Source organism: Rhea americana, unplaced genomic scaffold, assembly GCF_003343005.1.
Source record: "Rhea americana isolate MKP2758 unplaced genomic scaffold, rheAme1 scaffold_80, whole genome shotgun sequence".
In the NCBI taxonomy this organism is placed as follows: domain Eukaryota; kingdom Metazoa; phylum Chordata; class Aves; order Rheiformes; family Rheidae; genus Rhea; species Rhea americana.
The window spans coordinates 994,093-1,016,513 of record NW_028186979.1 but is presented as its reverse complement, the minus strand read 5'-3'; the positions used below and the strand labels follow the sequence as shown (position 1 = coordinate 1,016,513).

The window sequence follows — 22,421 nt, the reverse complement described above, 5'->3', positions numbered from 1 at the left end:
CCCAACACCCTATGCTTCACTGGAGAAGGAAAAGAAAGAACACAGCAAAGGAAAAGCAGCTTTTGCTCCCAGCAACACCTACATTTAAAGGTGAATCTAAGAGCAAAGGACAACAGCTTGATTGCTGCTCCGTGCTTCTGAACACTGCAAGGATGCCACCTCCAAAAAATGAACTGCTAAGAGATGGAGTGGGGTTGGCACTAGGAGATGCCTGTTTACCAGAACGACTTTTCCTAGCAGATCTCAAGCTAGCTGAAGTTGCAAGCAGGCCCCTGGGTTGGATTCAGCTCTCCCAGTTTAGGTTCCAAGTCTGAGAAATTGCCGTTAGCTCCCCCTATAATCACGTAAGAGAAAGCCCTTCACACAGTGATTCATTTCGTCCTAAACCAGGTCAGATAAACGCCTCTCTAGAGGTGCCTATTCAGGGCCTATGAAGAAAGCTCACTACGGCTAGCTGAGCCTTGCAGACACATGAAGTTGGGCAAGGGGATCCCCACCCCTACCGACCAGCTAAGCCAATCTAATGGAGGGCTGAAAGGAGCCCAGCTCACCCCTCAAAGCCCCACATTACCTCCCCTTCTTTGTACCATCACCGATGGYCATCTAATCCCAGAGTGAGCTAGCTGTGGTTGCTAAGCCAGCAGAACACTATACTTCTTTTTATAGGGTTATTTTTCAGCTGATTTAGTTGCTCGGGTCCTGGTGAGGTAAAATGGCCATCCATTCCTGTGAAAAATGTTGCCAGCCAGGGAACAACACGCTCTCAGTAGCAGCTGAAATGGCCTTTAATGTGTTATAAAACTGCCCTAATGTGCTAGCAGCATACAAAAAACAGAAAGATGTGTAAGTGAGAGAAGTAATGGGACTAAGTTCCCCAAGAAAAAAAAAAAAAAGCAAGACATAATTAAAGAATGGGAACATTTTAACAGGAGAAAAGATATGGCAAAATACCAGGGGGCCACAGTGAAAAATAATATCCAGGAAAAGATACAGAGCGTAGGAGATACCACAAGAGAAGACATTTTGCAATAGTATGCAAGTTACCAAGAGTCATGGAAATTATCCAAGAGTATTATCCTCAAATGACAAGGACATACTTCTCGGAATGAAATTCTGAATGTAACAAAATAGCATGGTATATAAGCATGCATGATCAAAATCTTGCGTTTAAACTGGGCAAGTGTCAATTGAATTTCAACAAAAGATTATAATTATTCTCAGGCTGGAGATCTGCAAAGACCAAATAATATTTTACATGTGACCCTATGCTGAAGCTTTGATATTAGCTTCCAGGAGCCTGGGAAAAGGACAGAAATAGTAATATAGGAGATACAAAGACTAACAACACCTTCTGTAAAATGGCCAAGTCTCAATGTAGGAGAAAACTTAGTGCATCAAAAGCAAGAAGCAAGCTACACAGGGAATGTGGCCACATATCTTCACTGGACAAGTAAATAGGCAAGGGAGAATTAAACTGCAATGGTGCCATTCAATATTCCTTTCACTCTTAGGGCTCAACACATTCCAAAGCACAAGTAAGGAAAATAAAACAAAGTAAGGGAAACCTACCAAAGCAGCTCCCTAGATAGAAAAAAAGAAGAAGAAGAAACCTATGACTGTTTATAGGGGTGGTTGCAGAAGCAAAACACAATGGAAAAAAATCAAGTTTGCAAGGTAGTATGGATTTGACATGACTTAGTAAAAGTACATGCAGAGAAAGATATATGATGACTACATACTAAGTTCCTAAAGATCAAAGCATTCTTACACCAGTATGCTACAGCAGACTTTGACCAATCAGTCTATATTATCAGCAACATTCATAATCCTACTTACAAGGTATGCCAAATTGAAGCCAGTTTAAAAAGCATTTTCCGTGGCAAACATTTCCCAAAGCAACTCTTTTACCACAACATGCGTATTCAGAATCCTTTGCACCAGTCTACATCAAAGACTTAGGAAATTAAGAGCGCGCAAGTGATTGTACAGACGTTTGAGGCGCTTTTGACAATCTAGTCTCATTTTGAGACCAATGAATCAGAAATGTGAATTCAAAGAAATATGAATTCAGAAAGAAACAGATACAACACGCAGAATATAATTTGCAAACAGGGGCATTTACCTGAATTCACATAAACTGAAGGTATTACTTCCTTTCTCTGCACCCTGAGATGTTTCTGTTACCAAAAGACTCCTGAGAATAACAGCTCCCTTTGGATAAATTTTATTAAACCTGTCCATCTAACCAAATCCCAAGAGATTCTTTATTTTATTTTATTTTTTTAATAATGTGTGTTTCTAGGGAAGAATATAATAAGCCACGGTAAGTGAGTCAGGCCTACTGGCACCTCTACCTACTGTTGTACTCGGTACATTTTCCAGCAATAGCAGYAAATGTATCTTCACACAGAACGTGAGCAGAGCCAGTTGCACACGTATCAAGAAACCTCACATCAGCTAAGCAGCGATCACTTGAACCTTCAGATGGCTCAGTGCATATTTGTCCAGCATTTCTAGGTTAATTACAGGAGCAGGAACTATTACTAGAGCTCTGGTTATACAGCTGCCAGCAAAGAAAAAAGAGGGTTCACAGGAGGTGTTAAAGACTACATTGACCTTGTCCTGGCTGAAATCCCAGCATCTGCCACTTGACTTAAGCAAAGGAAGGATGAACGACTAGAGTAAGACTTGTCACAAAGTTACTCAGTGCTGACAAAAAGGGATGGAGGAATTAACTCTGAACCTATTGGAAACTCCATGTATTCAACACTGTACTCATGACATTTAACACCTTGTTCCCTAAAACCAGGGAACAGCATGAATGCAATCACATTAGCTCAATCTATGTGGGCAAAAGATGTTTAAATAGAGAGTTGCTCAGAAGATAGAGTAAAAAAATTATCACAAGAACCATTAATCTCTGAGAAGTACTTGACAAACTCTGGCATCGAATACAGACTTGTTTTACAAGAAAGGAGGCACATGCACTGTTGCACTTGGTGTATCAGCTTCTCTAGGCATATCAAGCTGGCTTTGCTTATGCAAACGTGACATGTGCCATTCAGAAACTAACCTCAGGATTTGCAAGACATGGAATGCTTCACTCTTGTCTTTTCAGATGAAAGGGTTTCAGGATAACAATAAAGCTTCCCTAGTGCTTGCAGAGAACTCTACTTTTTCACTAGGGTACTAACAATTCTCATTACACCCACAGCACTGCAGAAGCAGATGTAGCAGTGGATACCTGTGTAAAATAGTAGCCTGTGCAAAAACAAATGGTCACTCAGAGCACTTCTGGAGCACTGGTAAATACCATCTCTACTTATCTGTCTCCATAGAACTTGTGAAGATAGTAAGGTTGTCTCTGCATACGACTCTCAGGCAGTTTATATTGAAGTACTCTAATCTGAATAATTCTGGAGATATGATATGGAGACATGAAGGTAGTTGGAAACTGGCAGAAATTCTCACATTTTACCTAGGAAGAACATCACAAGGACTCCTCAGGACAAATCAGACCATTTCTCAACAAAATAAGCAAAGATTATCTGCGAGAACTTGGTGAAGAAATTTGCCTTATCCTTTCATGGATTACCAGTGAAAATTCAATCAAAAGGAAAATGCAGAATTGAAAAATCTATAATTTTTCCTTAAAGATTTAATCTTTAAGATTTTGTTTAGAATTATTTAGATGGGGCAAACATAATGAAATAGTTATATATATAGTCTAAGGATTTTAAATTTAAATTTACATCTTAAAATTACAAGAAAAGCAATTCTAAAGCAAAGGTATTATACAGCAAAGGAAGTAAACTTCCGATAAAGATGGTTTTTAGCTTCAGCTCAAAACATGGCTCTTGTTATGTCATCTCACTTCATCGCTGCAAATTCATTGCACATCCAGAGAGAAACACTGCAAATGCATTTTGCATTTGTGCACTGCTGACAAATACATCACCCTGGAGCCTTCATAGCAACATGGGCAGTGCTTCTCTCTGATCTACCACATGTTCCCAGTATCTGTTTTCTTAACATTTCTTGCACACTAAGGCAGCCTTCAGAGACCTGTTTGCTCTTTAACACCCTTCCAAAAAGAGAACTCAGTGGAAGACGTTTTTCTTTCTCGAAACAAGAAGACATTTTTTACTGCTTCTTGTAGTAGGTTTTCACTATGCTCTTGCCTGATGTTTTTATTTTGACCGTACATCCAACATTGCCAGATTCTTCAGAAATTACTTACTATTTTTCGAAAGCTCTTTGTTTCAAATCCCCACTATTAGATGATCTCTTGTAACTTTTTCTCTGATGATAATCTTAATGGTCTGCTTATACTAAATAATGTCCTTATAAAAACGTTTATGCTTTCTCACTTCCTATTACGTCTCCGATAAAATCAATAGTCTTTGGAGCACCAGAATTATTTAAAGTAAGAAGTGCTTGTGATGCCTTTTAAGGCTGATGTCAGTTATTTTGGTGCCTTCTTCAGTGATGGTGAACGATTTATGAACCCTTCAGTTTCTCTGCACACTGCGTTCTTTAGAAAGCCAAGCTGCACTTCCTACAAGCTTTGCTGTTCATCCCTCATGCAGCATGGAAATGAGAAAAGCGCCCTCAGCATTCAGACCAGATGGAGACCTAATCAGCCTCTGATCCATGGTCTCCTGGAGGCCCATAGACCGCTCCTGCGACGTCCGCTAAAGACAATAAATAAAAGCAAGCCTATAGTCAGCAAGTTTCAATACCTGCTACGATCATCAACATCAGCACAGGGAAAATTGGAAGGAGTAAGTAAGCCTGAAAACCACGGAACAAACCAAACCAGAAATCCTGAGAGCGCTGTCTGTAGGGTTTTCGTTGCTATTATTTATGCTGATTCTGCAATTAGTGTATCATGACAACAGCTTCAAAAATCACAGAGCCGTATGTAAGACCAAACAAAGTTGGACACCAGGAATCTAAGCACGAGGTACAGGTGCAGCTTGCTTCCCAAGGCCCACCACCACCACCACCAGTCAGAGATAGCTAAAGCATTTTCTCTCGTCTCCTCTCCCTCCTTCCCCTACAGCCCCTACCCTGGCACCCCCAAGAGGTGAGCTACCTACGTCAGCACTGGCAATGGTACCACTGAATCTGTGTCTGTGGCTACTTCCAAAGTCCAAACAAACAATCCAAAACCTTCTCCTAACAACTCGGCCATCCTAGCAGGATGTTCCTTTTGGAACAAAAAGTTCCTTTTGGAAGGAACTGTAGGAAACCGTATTTTCAAAACCAGTTTTCAAAGTATCCCTACCCCAAAGGCCAGCTGGGCACATACATTCAAGAAACACTTCCAGGTTTTGTAACCCCCATTCCCGCAGGAGCAGGGCACCAGGAGCAGCACGGCACACTCATCCGCTCCTGCACCCAGCAGAGGCGACCGCAGAAGCCCTTCTGTCTCTCCTCAAGCATTTCCAGAAGGTGCTGTGGCCATCACGCAATTTGTTGGCTGTTGTGAGCTACTTTGTAGGCACTTCCGTGTCCTCACTTCTCTCATCAGACCACTTCAGCCCATAAGCATTGTGGACTCTTGGCGCAGAGGCAAACATCTCACATATAGCACTGCCAGTTTATTCATGTCCAAGTTTCATTCAGGTGGTTTTTCCGTATAGAAGACAACCAATGTAAACACTAAAATTCCCCCCATCTTTAAAGATCTGCTTTACTGCTGTGTCTCAGCCTCYAGGACACATTATCTACTCCCTGGTTTCTTGATAGAGTTTTGAAGAAGCAGTATCCACGTCCTCACAGCAGCTAAGGATCCTTGGATCCCAATAAACACGAGACTGGTTGAGTGATGAACTTGAACAAATCAACTTCAGTTCATTTCTCCCCTACAGACTTCTTATGCAACTATAAGCAAACTGRTGAGGCCTAAATTTGTTTAAGAGGCAGCGAGATTGGTGAGAATCAGATAAGAACTTGCTGGATTTTCTAAAGCACCTCCTTCTAAAGCTTTAGGCACCCAGGAGGTTGTTCTCCTCCTGACTTCTTAAGAGTTTACCTTGGTCTTAAAATACAGACTCACTCCCTTGTAGCTTCCATTCCCAATTTAGAAAATGGAACATTTGTAGCACAAAGGTTGGCAAAAGCATGAACAACACCTTAAGAATATTTTAAAATGTTTTTCTCTCCTTTGAACAGGTGTTTGTGTGGATCAAAGCGTCAAAGAGCTTGCAAGACTTTTACCAACACATCCGACCTTCTTGAAGGGTCATACTCTCAAGACAYATAGCAAATATGACCTTCTGTTGCCCTCATGCAAACTAAACTGAAGTGTCCTACCTTTAAGAAGCTGCCCACCTCCCAGCTAGGTATCCACTCATAATCTGAGGGGCTTCTCSAACAGTTCAGTCCTTATGACCCTGGTCTTTGCTTCTGACTACATTTCCCAAAATACACCATAACGGTCCTTTTCATCAAGGGATAGCTATTAAGTCCCTGACCATAGGGCCGTATGGGAAACCTTGTTCAGTTATGAAACCCAGCCAGTAATGAAATGCAATGCCAAGCGCAAACTACAGTTCCCAGGAGACAGTTATATTTTTGACTAAAGTCTTCTGGTTTTCAGCCAAAATATTTTGACAAAAAAACTAAACTATCCTATAAAACTGACACTTGTCATAAAATACTATTTGGTCAAAAGCCTTCCCATTTCAGAACAATTCTGGTTCAAGATTTTTTGGTCAGACCTAAAACTAACTAAAATTGACTACAAAGGAGCTTTAGGAATAATGTAAAATTAGACTCAGAGGCCTCAGAATAGYCCTCAACGTAAAGTGCAAATTGTAAACTACACAGTAGATTACTGCTGCCTCCACAACGCAGTTTGCTGCTGACTGTAGGGCTACACCATGTTTAAATGCTATTTTCCCTACAAATTTAATTTACGTGTTCTCTTTACTGTATGTCTCTTGAAAACATTAATTTCATTTTAATGGGTACAGCTAAGGATTTTCTGAAAGATGGTYCAAACACTCTTAAAAGGAGTAGTCAGTTTGAAAGTACCATTTCACAGCTACAATATTTGTATGCCTTATTTCTGCTGCAATCAGCAGAGGCAGTAATAAAGTTTAATGGATGTTTCAAACGTGATGACGCAGAAGCAAAGATCTTAACGTCATTCTGATAAATGAGAACTTTAAATTGGTGTTTGTTTTACATGATCTGATCTCTATAATTCCCCAAATGATCATGCCTGTAAATACGAAATGTTCAAATACAAAAGAACAAAAGATCTTATCCACTGAGAGCAAAATACAGCGGGAAAAATATGTCCTGCTACATTTTCAAAATCTTTCAACAGGTGAGTGTCAAAGTTGGAGCATTTTCAGACCAGAGGCGCTTTCTACATCCCTGAGTGGCAAAGCAAGACCAAAGCTCTGCATTTCCRTTTTCAGCAGTCATTTGATCTTGTTACAAAGCAATCCCCCGTCTTCCGTTGCCAGTACCGAGCACACACGTATGTGCACACAGAGGTCACAGCGGAAGCGCACAAGTCCCTTTATGAAATTTATTCTTTTCATATCCCATGTCTGAAAAGCAGGCACGTGGCTTTCTGATTARTGAAGTATGGCTTACACTCATCTTCCTGCTCATTTGGATCAAGATTTTATAATCTTTATGTATCTTTATTTTTTCCTGAACATTCTTGTTTACCACTACTTGCAATTTTATTTGGTTTTCACTGAGTTTATTCTTAATTATCCCCTGGTGTTGTTCTTAACCTTATGGGATCTTCTGTCTTCTATTTCGCTTCTGTCATCTATTTGCTCTGCARTGTCAGTTCTTCATTCCCTACTTTGTAGCTGTATTAAAAGCTCACCTTTACAGCAGAAAACAGCCAGCTGCTCAGGAACAGAAGTAGAGGAATGGAGAAAAGTGCTCAGCATATCCAAAATTAAACWGAGATACTGATATTATCTGTTACCAGGAATCACAATTCATTAATGAACTGCAATCAGTTTCAGCTGTATGAACATTAAAATTCATATACTGTTTYGTCCATGCTTGCTCACAGGAAGGAGCACTTTCGATCATATTTGTGCATTTTCGGTACAAATCCCACACTGAGAAAAYCCCACGGACGAGGAGTTCTGTGATCTAACCCACATGGGTGCTTCTAAACAGAAAGGTCCAACATTGTCTCCTAAAATAAGTGAGCTATTATTTCCCATATCTTCCCTCACTCTGCAGCAGTTGTCAGTCATATTTTGCCACCTACAAGACACCCCCTTAACAAACAGCCAGATTTSCTTCTCTTTACAAATTTCTGAACAGCAAAAGTAAAAAAGTCTCTCTTACCTTATGGTTGCTGAGAAAATGGGAACTGCAGAACACACTGTGCCTGCAGGGACACTGCACAGATGAACCTCATTGCTGCTGTTTACAGAAGTCTGACAGTTTTTAATTTGAAAAGAGGTTGTCTTTTGCTTTTCGACAGTTCAACAAATCAGACAAAACAGTTGCAAGTGTTATCTGTAAACAGCTTCCTGTTTGAAATAGATCAGCTGTCCTGCAGGACAATAATTAGGAAAGAAGTGTGGGAAAGCTGAAGAGGTCCATGATGTAAGCTTTTTATTTTGGGAATGTACTTTTTTGGGAATGCACTCTTGCTCTCCCCTCCTCCTCCCTAGCAGAGGACCCCTTTTTAACCATTTAGATCTATTGAGCTGCAAGTTATGCATGCACACTATCCTGGAATAGCACTTTTCTCRCTTTGCTTTAACTCCAACAGCTGATACAAAAACACACCAAGCGCAGCACTGAATATGATCCTCTTATGTGGATAATAAACATACTCTTTCCTTACTGAAATTCTCTCCATTCTTGCAACTGACTGCAGCATTCTTGGCTTGTTGAGTAAAACATGCAACTATTTCAGAGCTCAGTCCCAACACTCCACAATAACATAAGTGCTAAATTATCCATGTGACAGGATTCTTCTAGGCTGCCTTTTTTGGGGTTTTGGCTTTTTTACCTTTTAACATCACTTTCTGTACCACTGGGAAGGGGGAGGGAGCATTCAGAAATCCTTCCTTACAGCTTCGAGACTGTTGTACAATTTTGCTTTTTGCTGCTAAAGAAATGGAATGGTTGGAGCCTCGGGGAAGCTGCAGTACTGCCTCTACATTCGGGCAGGAAAGAACTGCAGAGCCAGTTGATTGGAGAAAGCTGGATTTAAAGAACACTTCCTCCTCCTTCTTATAGCACTGTACTTTTTCAACAGGCATTAGCKGCTTCACTTTTAATTCCTATGGCAAATAGAGAGCACCACTTATGTCTGCACCCATTAACACCATCTGAAGAACGGCCGGTGCATTTGTAAGGCTGTAGCTCTGTAACACTTTTTCACCTAGTGGAACCGGAGCCTAAACAACTCCCAGTGCATGATTTCTGGCAGAAACACCAGGATTGTAGCTAGAGGAGTAGTGGGAAATACCATTTCCACCTTCAAGCRTTTGGACTGTGGGACCAGAGAGAGCTGCAATAGGATCACACGTGTGTACATCTTCTTTATTAACCCGGTCTGCTGTCACAGGAGTATAGATCTTCTCCACTGAGAATTTCACACTGTGGTAGAGGTTGCAATGTAAACCGATGCTGTACAGTACCAATGCATTCTTTTCCACCTCCTTCCTCATGTCACATAAGAGCCCCTCTTCCAGCAAGTGTCCATCCCAGGCCTCCTCTTCATAGCCCTGGGGTATGGAAGCATCTCCCCCACCCTATCTCCAAACTCAATCTTCATTCCACCACCCTACATGGTGAGCGGCTCTGCTGATGAGGGAAAGGTGCTGTTAACAAGGGCAATCTCCTGGAGGAGAAAATTCACTCATTTAGTACATCCCCAGCTCTGGAGAGGGATAGAGGGGAGCAGATGCACAGCAGACATTAGGGACAGAGAGCAGGACAACGCTCTTGTACTGCTGATACCACAGCACTGCAGAGGCAGCGCTGCCGGCTGTGGGAATCTGAGTCTATCACCCATCACCAAGACTGACACTGCATTCTCCTTCATCAAGGTAGAGCCGCCTCTCCTAAATCATTTTGTTTCCATGTTGGGCTGGAATCTAGCAAACTGTCCTCCATCACTACCATCTTTTATATTTTAACACACACTAGGTGGCCACTAAAAGTTAAAAAACGATGATCACATTAGAATTACATCAGTAAAGAAAGGACAAAATTGTAGACTACAACCACAAGTGAGCAGGGACCACACAACTAATTCAGAAGTACAGTTTAGGTTTATGCATACATGTCGCTTTAGTTCAGTGGGACTAGAAGGCAATTAGCAGCATTGGGTCCTTAGAGCATTCTGCTGGCAGCAGTTTGCTAGGAGAAATGTTTGATGTAAAGAATGTAGCAAAGTGACTGCAGTCCAAGCCTTTGAAGATCATATTACGATGGCAAATGCAATGTACATTTACATAGATATCTATTCGCCTTATATAAACACGCAAATATCTTTGAGGCCAGAAAGGGAATTCAGGGGAGAAATAGAACCATTTCAAAGAAAGTTAGTAAAGAGGTAGCATTAAACACCGGCACAATAAATGACCAGAGCTCAAAAAGGAAGGTCAGACATTATAGACGCAGTGGAAATGTTTTCCCTAGGAAAGAGGTTAATTAACTAAACAAGTAGATAATTTTGGTTCACTGAAGAGAGAAAAAGGGGAACACTCCATGTGGAGATGGACACGAGCATCCTTTGCTCACATACAAAGCTGTCTGGAAGCTATGCAGCCACATTAGTGAGCACTTAAAACTGAGCTATTATGGGCAAACAAGGGCACTGGAACACGGATTAAAGGAGGGCAGCTGAAGTAGTCACCTCCCCAGCTTTCCAATCTAGCCCTGTCTAGCCCTGTTCAACAACTTCTCAGTGGCAGAGGCAACCAAATTATTGTAAGACAGGTATTCAGCCATAGCAGGTTGAAGCTATTATTTTTGATTATATTAATACATCTGTCTAGAAACTGCAGCAGCACAGGAGCTGGTGAGTCTCTTAGCCATCCTTGCTGGATGGTGAGGGACAATTTGGCACACAGAAGGGGATGGTAGATAGATCAGCTACTTCAGTTTGATCCATGACTGAACGAACACCCAGACTTTAAGCTCAGGTTTAGCACCACACTGACACAACTGCATATATGAGAGTTGGATGGAAACAGGCAATGCAAGCTCAAAAATAAACAAAGATCCTTGTAGAAAAATGCAAATTGGTTGTGGAAAGGCAGGGACAGATTTGCTAACAGAAAACAGGAAAGGAAAGAAAATACTTGAAAGAAATATATTTTTCAGAGCCTTCAGGCAAATTCTTGTACTTTTTTCCAGTCAGTGGGCATTATCTCTGTAAGAGCAGAGTACTTATTTTAAAATTTTGTTGTTATGAAAAGATGAGGCCCTAATTCTCCCCCTCTGTTTGGCAAAACATCCAGTGATTTTTTGTAAGGGATGAAAAAATCATCAACACAAACTCTTTAATAAATTAAAATCTGCGTTCAGTTGCTGGAGCTCAGCTTATCACAGGTTGTATTACAAATATTGTTCCAGTTCTTGAAAGGAAGGGATGCCTCGCTAAATACTCCCAAGGCAAACTCCCACAAGAGGCAAGGAGATGCAGCAGACCCAAGACCCCTCCTTGGTACAGAGCTGCAGACTAGACCGCTAGAGCCAGACACTCTTTTGCTCGCGTGACAATCTAATGACACATCCCCTTTCCTTGGGCTTCTTTAGCCAAGAAAATAGAAAACTTAGGTTATTAAAGGTCAAGATAGGCCTGGGAAAAAATCAGCCTGTTACAGCTATACCTGTGAGGACTTCCACACATATCTTCTTATATACATTATCTCATTATTATCACATCCCACTAATGCATTCAAACAGGGTAGGGAGCACTACTCTAATTCTATGGACAGGAAAGCAACAGACAAGATATTCTTACCACCTTTTCTGTAAGATACATGAAATGCATGAAAAGTTCAGTACAAAAATCACAATGAAGACTGAACCTTGTTTACAGCTGTGTAAAATCTAGCCTTCAACTTCATTAGCATTCTTGCACTAATCTTTTTTGATTAAAATTTCTGAGTAGCTATCAGCTGCAGCTGATACAATTTTTCTGTTACTCCCCATCTCTAAAATAGGAATACTCATTTCAATGCCTGGCTCCACATTTGTACTTGCTTCTCCAGAGAGAGATCAAAATTGAGATAGACATGCCAGAGCAATGTCCAAAGATGAAAAACATTGTGTAGCCCTTTAGCTGCGATTCATTTAAAAAACCAAAAATCCCCAAAACTGCAAGTAACTGGTGAGGAGTGGATATCTGAATTTGCGAACACTAACAAATCCAACAAACCCTCTCTGCTCAATCACAAGTCCTGAGACCTTTATTACATGTAACATTCTACAGGGAACAGAGCACTGGTGCAGAGATGCCCCAGTGTCAGTTCTTTCTCTTGCTGTTATCAAAATACAGGTTTTTCACATATGCACTCCAAAAGGTAGGCAGTAAGAGAGGGAAAGCAAGCCACCTGTGGGTAAAGGGGACATTCACTTACCCTGACCAGTTTTGCAAACAAGCCTGTACGGAGGAAAGGAAGAGTCCTCATACTCCCACAGCCTAGCCTTAAGACTTTTTTTTTTTTAAATGGACTGTATTACTTTCTCTAACCATTATTTTTCCTATCATTCTGATACAGTGCTAGAGACCTATAAAGCACATGCATCACTTTTTTTTTTTTTAAGATATAATAGAGAATAAAACCCAGGCTACCCACTTAAGAAATTTAGGGAAAATACAGACATTAGAAATAAGAGTCTTTCAGCCCGTAATATTTCCTTTTACCATTATTTGGTATAAGGATCACTACATTAAAAGTGGCCAGATGCTGCTATTTATACTCAGAGGGGTTAATCACAGATGATGTTATCACACATCAGATTATCACATCTATACAAGATAAGGCAAGTATTTACCACCCAAAAACTTCAAACAAGTTCTGTCACACCAAAAACTTAACACATGTACACTCCTATTCTAAGGGACATAAACAGGGAACAGCTTTCCTCATAGATAAAAGAAATTAGGAGACATTTGTGAAAGCATTCACGTGGAATAAGTGATGAAAGCTTTAGTACCGGGTGCAAGTCTCAAGAGCATTCAGCAGATGTAAAAAAAAAAATTTTTTTTTAAAAAATGGGCTAATAAAGGAAAGGCTTGRTATTTCTATACTCTTCAGTCTGCAATGTTTTTCCATACTGGTGCTACCAATGTACTACTGCTGCACAGGGTCTTGGTACAGAATATTTCAACCTACAAAGACCATCTGATAAAACTCCTGAGGAATCATGCCTGCAAAGAGAGCTTAAATGTGCCAGCAAATGAAAAGTAAAGTCTAGCATCATCTCTTATGGAGTGTGTTTTAGGTTAAAGTAACATTTGACACCAGTATTCCAGCAGGCTCATTAGCACTTGACCAGATGGCATCAACTGACTTTCCAGATTGCAGACATTCATTTGACACACTTGTCAAGGGACGGAGAGAGTTGTCTGACTGTATCACTGACACTAACGCACAAGGGAGTCTGTGAATAAATTAGGACAAAAGTCTTTCACTAAGCACACAGTCTGGTATCTTTATGCCACAAAAATCCACCTTTATGTGTAGCCGGGTTGAACAGCAAGCAGCTTTGAAAGTGTTACTGTTTCATGCAGAATTCGAATGGAGCCCTCACAGGCCTTTGCATTTCTTGTAGTGCAAAGGCCTTGGAACACCCCGCCCTCCCCCAAGAAAGGGGAAAAAAAAAACAAAAAAAAACAAACAAAAAAAAACTATAGCCAGCTGGTGATGCCTGGGAGCATTTGCAATTTTCACATTCAGTTTACCAGATTCCCCTTGCTCCCCACCTGTGCTTCAGAACTAGAACTCCTACTGACATACATTATTAGTATGAAGAGCTCAAATCTGAACTAMATTTCAGTAGACTACTTCTTGTTCCATGGTGAAGTCTGCTGTCTGAGCATCACCTCCTCTCGCAGAGGTTACACAACCGCAGTAGACTCACCAGCCTCTAAAGGTGTTAACATCTGGTAAGATAGGCTCCCCAAACTGCACAGGCTACCATGTATGGCCACTGCAGCTGGAAGCTGAGTAATATGTCTGAATGGAGACGAGAATTAYTTTTTTGCTGTTTCCAACCTACCTAACATCTACTTTAACAATGAAAACTTGCATCCTGAAGTTGCGTTCCTTCTGCTCTAAGAGCTTCAGTAATGACTCTCCAAGCAAGCAGTCAGGATTGAGGTTATTATGTATCTACTATTCCTCTCCTTTAATTTTAGAGCAGAAGTTGATGCACTACTCCTATTGAATCATTCTTAGGCAATAAATAGCACAGGAATAAAATTATATTCTGGAGACAGAAATCTAAAGCAGGAATAAAAAGGTCTTAAGGCAAGCAAGTTTCTTCAAATAGTCCACTTTTTTGCACAAGCATTTAAGCCATATCAGCAAGTAGTAGGAAATTACTAAAACCAGGCACATACTTTGCTTTATTCTCTTTGCATTGTCTGAACCAAAAGCAACAGCCTACTACTATCTGCCCCGTGCTACTAAAGAGAAGTCATAGCATCTCTTAAAAAGCTTCACTCCTTCAAAGGCAAAAGCAACACAGAACCTATTTCAACTTGTTAGTTCTTCATACCTGAAGGAAGGTATCACACAGGCAGTGAAGAAAACTACAGTAAATGGGAAGATGTAAAAAGACACTGAACAGAGTGGCACTTATCTTCCAACTACTTTCATGCTGGAAAAAAGATGGAAGCTATTAAGAGTTGCTGGCTGTTACATAATTAGCTCTCCAGCTAATAGGCCATCTCCATAATTAGCTGCCTTTTACTATGTTAAATACTACTCCTAAGTAACAAGAYGGTCTCTTCAGTAGAGTAAAACATTACATTCATCCAGACTGCTCAGGAAATTTACATGGCTTGGTCCAGAAGCCAAAACATTCCCCTGAGCAGAAAAAAAAGGCTACTTGRTGAAAGCATTTCTCAACACTATTCAAGCTGAATAACGTACTGCCTTCAGGGCACTATTGCATAGTTTTAGGCAGCTAAGATGGACCTAGTCCTCCCCACCCTCTCCCCATCATATGGCTAAAAATTGTACTGAACTGTTAAAACAACATCTAGAAAACACCTTTCCAATAGCCATTCCCTCACTGCAGCACAGCTATCCCTGCCTTCATTTATTACTCATTACCTGAGAAAGACTACCCCAATATTGGTTACATATACGGCTACTGCTAACATAYGAAGACGTAAAAATCCATGCTTTTTTAAAGCATGATCAGTGTCTAGAAAACTTGTTTGTGTTAAGCAAGATGCTCAAGCACTCAGCAATGAAAGCATCTGCCACTTGTTCTGTTATAAGTGCTAAACTTGAACTACACCTTCTCAAAAACACATTATTCAGAACAGTTTCAGATATGCTACTGCTCCATGTTTCAGAGGTCACAACTCCTGCTATGCAGACTTCTCCCAGCATCAGGAACATGCAGGTATCCAATTGATATTCTTGTGTGAAAAACCCAGGAATGCCACTGCTCTATAGTAACTTTCCGCATTGTCCCTAAAAGGTGAGTCTCAGTTTACTTCCATTTTATTTTTCTATGCCAATTCTTTTTACAGGATCGTCCAGTCATGTAGTAACAGCTTCAAAAATAAAGTAAGAGGGCTACCACTAAACTCTCATGACTTAGTGTTTTGATACACAAATGTCACTCATCTAGAAAGCAGAGCAGTCTCCCAAGTCAGTTAATCCCCATCTGTGTTTATAGAAGTAGAAATGTAAATGACATTACTCTGTTATATCAACAGTTGTTTATTCAGCTATTTTTTGCACTTTACAGCTGGAATTCTGGAAACTCAAACACCACATCTTTGCCTGTGAGCTTCTTGTAGACACCAGAAAATGTTTCCACCTGTGAAGACAGACAATTTATTTAAGCTGTAAAAGGAAGTAAAACGTATGTTAACAAAGATTAGGTACTACACCATTTCCGATGGTGTCTTCACTCTGRAGTGAACTCTCAGGCTAATTTCCTTCTAGATTAAAATAACTGAGTATTTATGTAGACATCTATTGTACAATATTTAGAACTTCTTTCATTTGCAAGCAAAAGTGACCTGAAGAGTTGAGCTGCGCCAAATACGTACCCACAAATCTAAGCCAAGTGATAAGAGACTTCAGGCTGTACTAAGCACATCAGCTTAAATTCAAAACTAAGTGCTCTATTCTAAAAAAAAAAAAAAAAAAAAAAAAAAAAAAGCCACCGGCTGTTCCCATGAAGGAAGCAATATGGCTGCTTTACAATACAGGGATTTTTGGCAAGTCTAGCTGAACTAGAGCTTTAGTTCAAGAACTGTCTTGCCTGTATCTTTATCATCTTACTCCAAACATCAGCAGAAGCATCTCCGTTGCCACAAGCCAAAAGAGTCTTTTGTTGTATTTCATAAGCAGCCTCTTAGATATCAGAATGCCACCCCATTAACGATTTTTTTTTTTTTTTACCTTGTGTTCAACATTGTTCTGTTGTGCTTTGTCCAAGTGGACTTTTATGAGTCTGCTGCCGTCCAGTTTTACGCGGATTCTCTTGCCCACAATTTCACTTGGAAAGACCAGATCTTCAAGAATGGCATCATGCACTGCAGTAAGCGTACGGCTGAAATACCACATTTATATCATTAAAACAAATGATCAAATCCGCAAAATTTTCTAGTCTGCCAAATTTGTTAGTCTGCTAAAGCTTAAGCCTTCCACAYATGCCCTTCCTGAAAATTTAGTTTTTCTACCAATATAGTGAGACAGTATCGTACCTTTTCACAGGTCATGCAAAAATAAACATTAAGTTCTACACTATCTGCAGAAGTTTAATGACTGTGTGTGAAAAATCAGCCATGTTCTTGACCTGTTAGATCATACATTGCTTTGCAGCAGAGTATTCACAAAATAACAGCCAATACTGCCTATAACAGCCCTTACTACTACAGTTAAGGACAACTATTTAAATCAGAAATTAGTTTCCCCACCTGCAGTTTTGCTAGAGGCACTCACTGAAGAGTTAAGTATGCAAGTATCTTCAACTACACAGAGTATGCTCATAGGAGACTCAGTTTTGAAAACACTGGCTTCTTGAGCTGCCTAAAATGAACTGGCTTAGAACTGCAAGATGTTACAGGAAAAGTCTAGTTGGTAAGTACATATATCAGAGTTTTAGTACACTGTGAGTCTAACTTAGGTTGCTGAGGAAAAAAAACGACAGCCTACGCATGAACGTTCCCTGCTGAACGTGGCAACATCCTGATTAGTATACAGCTCCAATTTTTATAGGCAYCATGCAATACTAGTTTTAATGCAAGAGGGGTGGTAGGAACATCCACTCAAGGCAGGACTGCTGCTAGATGAGTATCATGAAATTGCAGCTTTGAAATCTGTGCCTGAGAATTTCAAAATCCAATTTTAAATATGTCATAGGTTTAACACTGGGGCTGGGAAAAGTTACAGGAGCATGCTACATTTTTTAAGGAGGGCAAACTTTTAAGACTGCATGATGATATAGTAAACTAGAGAACAACATAAAAGAGGCACCRTCACTCAAAGACATAGCAGTGTTACACGCCTAGCAATACCTCAAACCTAACAGACTACRTGAGAGCAACGAGGTCATTTAACACAACTGACGATACTACAGCTGTTAGGTTCGGATCCAGTAGGACTATTTGCACCCATACCCCTCCTCAGCCCTCTCTGTGTCAGCCTAACCATTTGTACAGAGTCTATGTCATGTGGTTCTTTCTACAGCTTTAAGAGGATTCTTGACAGCACAGCGTAGTAACAGAGAAAGCAGGCTGGGGTTTCTTTCTTAAGCTAAGATCGCTGGCTAAAAATTCCACACAGCTTTATCTGGAAATATAGATGGGGTTCTTTCTAAGAAATGCAAATACTATCAGGCTGTAAGACAAACTAAGGACAAGACCACCCAATCACTTCAGTGACTTTTTTCAGAACTTCAACTAAACACTACTTTCTACCAGGCTGCAAAGGATGATTATCATATTGAATCAATATAATTTACTTACCTCCTGGGACGCTTTTGCTTGTTTTTTGTGCGACTTTTTCTTGTTGGTTTGGGCAAAATTCTTCTCTGTTAAGAGGGGGGAAAAAGTCACTTCTCAGTATCTAGTGTTTACAATCAACTCCAAATGAAAAGCCTCATACGAACTTTAACAGAAGCAGAAGCATGAAACACCAAAAAGAGACACTTAAGTATGCCCAAAAATACACCAATATTAGAGCCATATATTACTTGCAGAAGCTGAAATACTGCTACTGCTTTATCTCTTAGCTACTGATCAATCCTGTGTTGAGCACACTGAACTGAAAGGTTCCTATTTTTCCCTCCCCCCCCCCAGTGCATAGTCAGGGTAGTTAATTGTTTTGCATTAGCAGTCTGAACACTATACTACTTTGGAAAAAGTTCTGAATGAATTTTCCAAGGTATGTTTGATTGACTTTATTCCTTTGCTTCCCACTAAAGGCTGTCTCAGTCCCACAGAGAGCTAAGTTACATCTTCCTGAAACAGCAACAGTAGTTTGATGTACAAACTAATCCCAATCAAACCTGGATTTAGAAATAACTTGTTCCAAAAGTGGTGTGTAGAGATGTTTATACCAGCCTGAATTAGTAAAGATTCTATTTTCTATTTTCTTATCTGCAAGSATAGAAATTTTAAAACTTTGACTATTAGATGCAGTTGCAGCCACTGTGGTACAGTTCATGGCTCCTTCATGCCTGTATTTAGAGCAGTTACTATAATCCAAAGTTGCGTGTCTTACTCAAAAGACATTATTTCACTTACAAAACAAACCCTACCTACATCATCTTCTAAMACATGAATTGTGATACCAACAGAGAATTCTGGTTCACTTAAATTCAGTAGATGAGAGGCATTTCATTACAAGAATTCTTCCTGTTGGCACAAAGACTCTGGGCAAGATAATCTAACTGTCTTAAAAATCATGAAAACACTTGGTAACATGAGAGAGATTCAGTCTAGCAACTAACCGTTCATCCTAGAGACATACCTCCAGAGTTTYTCTCCTCAGTACTGCCCTCACAGCCACCTATTACCTTTTCCTGGCTTAGCTCCTCCCGTAAGTTCAGAATTGAGGTGAAGTCTATTTAGGTTTTGTCTCCCTCTTTCCTTACGTTGAATTTTTAATGCTTGGATTATGTCAGTGTATTAAAGCTCCTATTGATGTTTGTTTTCTCCTCTGACAAGTCTGTATTTGCCCCCTTTTACTTTTAAACTTGGCTTCTCAAACTTCTGAGGGAATAACAGAGTCCAGAACAAGAAAGTTCAACTTCCTCCAAAGGGTTTCTACACATCTCACCAGTAATATTACACAGCCTCAGTTGCTAGTTGAAACATTTAGCTTACATCCACAGAAGGGCATTCATTACATTTCACGTTGATACAAAAATATGCATTATATCATTGTTACCTTGAATAGATAAGACAAGAAGGGTAGTGCAGTACTGGAACAGGTTATCCAGAGAGGTTGTGGAATCTCCATCCTTGGATGTTTTCAAGACTCAGCTACACAAAAGCCATGGCTGACCTGATCTAAAGCTGGCGATATTCCTACTTCAAGCGTGAGGCTGGACTAGATGACCTCCAGGGATCCCTTCAAACCAACATTTTTATGATTCTAAGTGTTTTACCTGAGCAATAAACACCACATGCTTTCCACTGAATTTCTTCTCCAGCTCACGAACTAGCCGCACCTGAATCTTCTGGAAAGATTTCAGCTGAGGAACCGGTACAAAGATGATGATAGCTTTTCTGCCACCACCCACTTCGATTTCCTGAAACAGAAGTAGAAATTAAATGTTATCTGGGGCTCAAGGAGCAACATTCAATTTGATCACTAATCCTCTGACTACAAACATCTAATTACTTTAGTTACAGTTCTGAAAGAAAAAGAGTATCAAATAAATGCATTAAAACAGGTAGTTTCAGGAGCCAGCACTAAACAAAACAAAAAAACACACCTAAAACAACAAAAAAAACCCAACCACACAGCCATAGCACTACTTCTGCTGTACAAGAATGAGAGAGGAATGACAGGATTGATTGCCCAAATTCACATCCTCCACATAGCTGAACTCAAATTCATTCTGCAGGAGGGGACTCAGATACTAAAATTTTAATTATACTGACCATCTATCGGAACACCTACATTGCCCCTTACATACTGCTGTCAAGTTTCTGAAGTTATTTGCRTCTAATATGAAGACAAAGACAAAGTTTACAGTAGTAAACCACTATCTGTTCTCAAGCCTTTTAAGTAGCTGCTTCACAAAAGTCATCCTCCATCTGCTATTTGCTAAGGCCTGCATCACTACCCAAACACCACATCAGCTCCCCCTCCAAATGCCAGCAGGTTTATATCACACCAACGTGGATTGTTTTCCCTGGTCTATTTCTCTAGTAGTTGATCAAAACTTCTGGAATTTGGAGAGATTTACAGCGCACTTCTCTCATGAACCCAGCCTACTCAATTCTCCAACAGAATGGAGCACTGAATGGTTGTTTGCAAAAGATGTTCATGCATGACCTATTTCAGATGCCCATGTTAGACTTCCCACAAGCAAAAAATAAATGAACTGAACAACTAAGCTGGGAAGGTATTTTAAAAAAAAAAAMACTCATGGACAGTTGCAATGCACTGCCGCACTTCAGGAACAAAACAATTCTTCTGAAGGGCCCTGAGCTTCATCTAAGTTAATTCATGGGCCAAGCTGATATTTGCATTTCTATGTTTTTAAAAACTTTTTTATTATTTTATTATAATAAAAGTTATGCCTGGGTACACATTGGTGGACCTGGGCAAGCAGCAAAAGAAAAAAAAAGAAAAAAAGGAAAAAAAAAAAAAAACAGCAGCAGAAATCTGTGGCTATCACAGTCAGCTTCCAAAGTCCCATCCAATCTCCACAGCCAACCAATTAAACTACTAATTTTGTCCCCACTTTAGGATTCAGGTGCCAATATTTATACTGAAACTGAACTTACAGAAAGACTCAAACTATATAATCAAGTCAATTACATTAACCCACCTTCTATTTATTGCCCACTGCACAAAACACAGCCTACAGACCAATTTTGAGAGTTATTACAATTTATGTTCTTCACAAAGATTTTTACAACACCTGTATTACTGACACCCACAAACAAAAGTCAGTTTCAGATCTCAAATTCAGTTTTCAAAGTAAAACATTTTAAATAAAAATGCTTAAAAGTGATAAATTTAACTACCATGTAAGTTTTTACAGCACCTTTTAAGATAAATTATTTTTAAAAAACTATTACAGAATCCTCCACAATAACAGCAAATACCAGAAGACAAACCACATCAGCATTTAGTAAGAAAATCATAGCCATTTTAAGGCAACTAAGGACCCCAGCCAACTAGTACATCAACATCTGTACAAGTTTAAAAGACAAAAAAAAGAAGAAAAAAAAAAAAGAAAAAACACAGCAAATCAACTGACCAAGCCAACAGTCGTTCTTTGCAGAGAAAGTCTAGCCTACCTTAGCTGCTGTGATGTTCAACTCCCGCAGCTGAGCCTTTAAGTCAGAGTTCATTTCTAACTCCAGAAGAGCCTGAAGAAAAGTTGCAGAATAATCCATTACACACAGTTCAATTATAAAGAAGCTTTGAGACTTATGTCTGTCTACAGTGTCAGAAAGAACCTATATACTTTTCACCAGTCTGTACCACAAAACATTTAACTTCCTACACGCCACACTGTCAGATACAAGTGCAGCAAATGTTACTGGTGGAAACACAGTCCAACTTTGACAGTTCCTATGCAGAACTAGGAAAGAGAAACGTGCTTAGGCAGCATTCATCTCAAGATTTAAGCTCAAGACAACTGTCACAACATTGTTTCCACGACTTGTAGTCAGTTATGGAATAGCAGAAGAAAAACACACATACCTGGGATATACCAGACTCGAATTCATCTGGCTTCTCGCCATTAGGCTTCACAATCTTTGCGCTAGAGCTGAACATGGCCTTTCTGCAACCCAAAAGAACATCTCAGGTGTCACCAGCAACATGTCAACCGCTACAAACGCTGCGACGCCCCGGAATCCCGCCGTACGTTTCCAAACGAATCCAGAGAGCGTCTCACGGGCCACGCACACCCCAGCGGCTTCAGAGCCCCCCACGCCGAGGGGAGGGCACCGACACCGGCGCGGGGCGAGCGGGCCCAGGCCGCGGGCGTGCGCGCCCGCGGGGCGA

The 22,421-nt window shown here is 40.2% G+C and overlaps 2 protein-coding genes across 3 annotated transcripts in view; both read right to left on the bottom strand.

Moving 5' to 3' along the window:
• COLEC11 (collectin subfamily member 11) overlaps positions 1 to 8,593 on the bottom strand; it is a 38,903-nt gene extending 30,310 nt beyond the window's left edge. For both annotated transcript variants that reach the window (XM_085322919.1, XM_085322921.1), the window contains exon 1: positions 8,341 to 8,593. The gene's annotated coding sequence lies outside the window, so the exon portion shown is untranslated. The remainder of the gene's footprint in view (positions 1 to 8,340) is intronic.
• Positions 8,594 to 15,916: 7,323 nt separating this feature from the next.
• The window catches only part of RPS7 (ribosomal protein S7), a 6,917-nt gene continuing 412 nt past the window's right edge, over positions 15,917 to 22,421 (bottom strand). Inside the window, exons 2-7 of the mRNA XM_085322910.1 lie at positions 22,116 to 22,197; positions 21,707 to 21,778; positions 19,837 to 19,980; positions 18,191 to 18,255; positions 16,623 to 16,773; positions 15,917 to 16,032 (exon numbers count right to left, since the gene is read on the bottom strand). Coding sequence (XP_085179036.1) covers positions 15,955 to 16,032; positions 16,623 to 16,773; positions 18,191 to 18,255; positions 19,837 to 19,980; positions 21,707 to 21,778; positions 22,116 to 22,190 — 585 coding nt within the window. The 5' untranslated portion in view covers positions 22,191 to 22,197 and the 3' untranslated portion in view covers positions 15,917 to 15,954. The remainder of the gene's footprint in view (positions 16,033 to 16,622; positions 16,774 to 18,190; positions 18,256 to 19,836; positions 19,981 to 21,706; positions 21,779 to 22,115; positions 22,198 to 22,421) is intronic.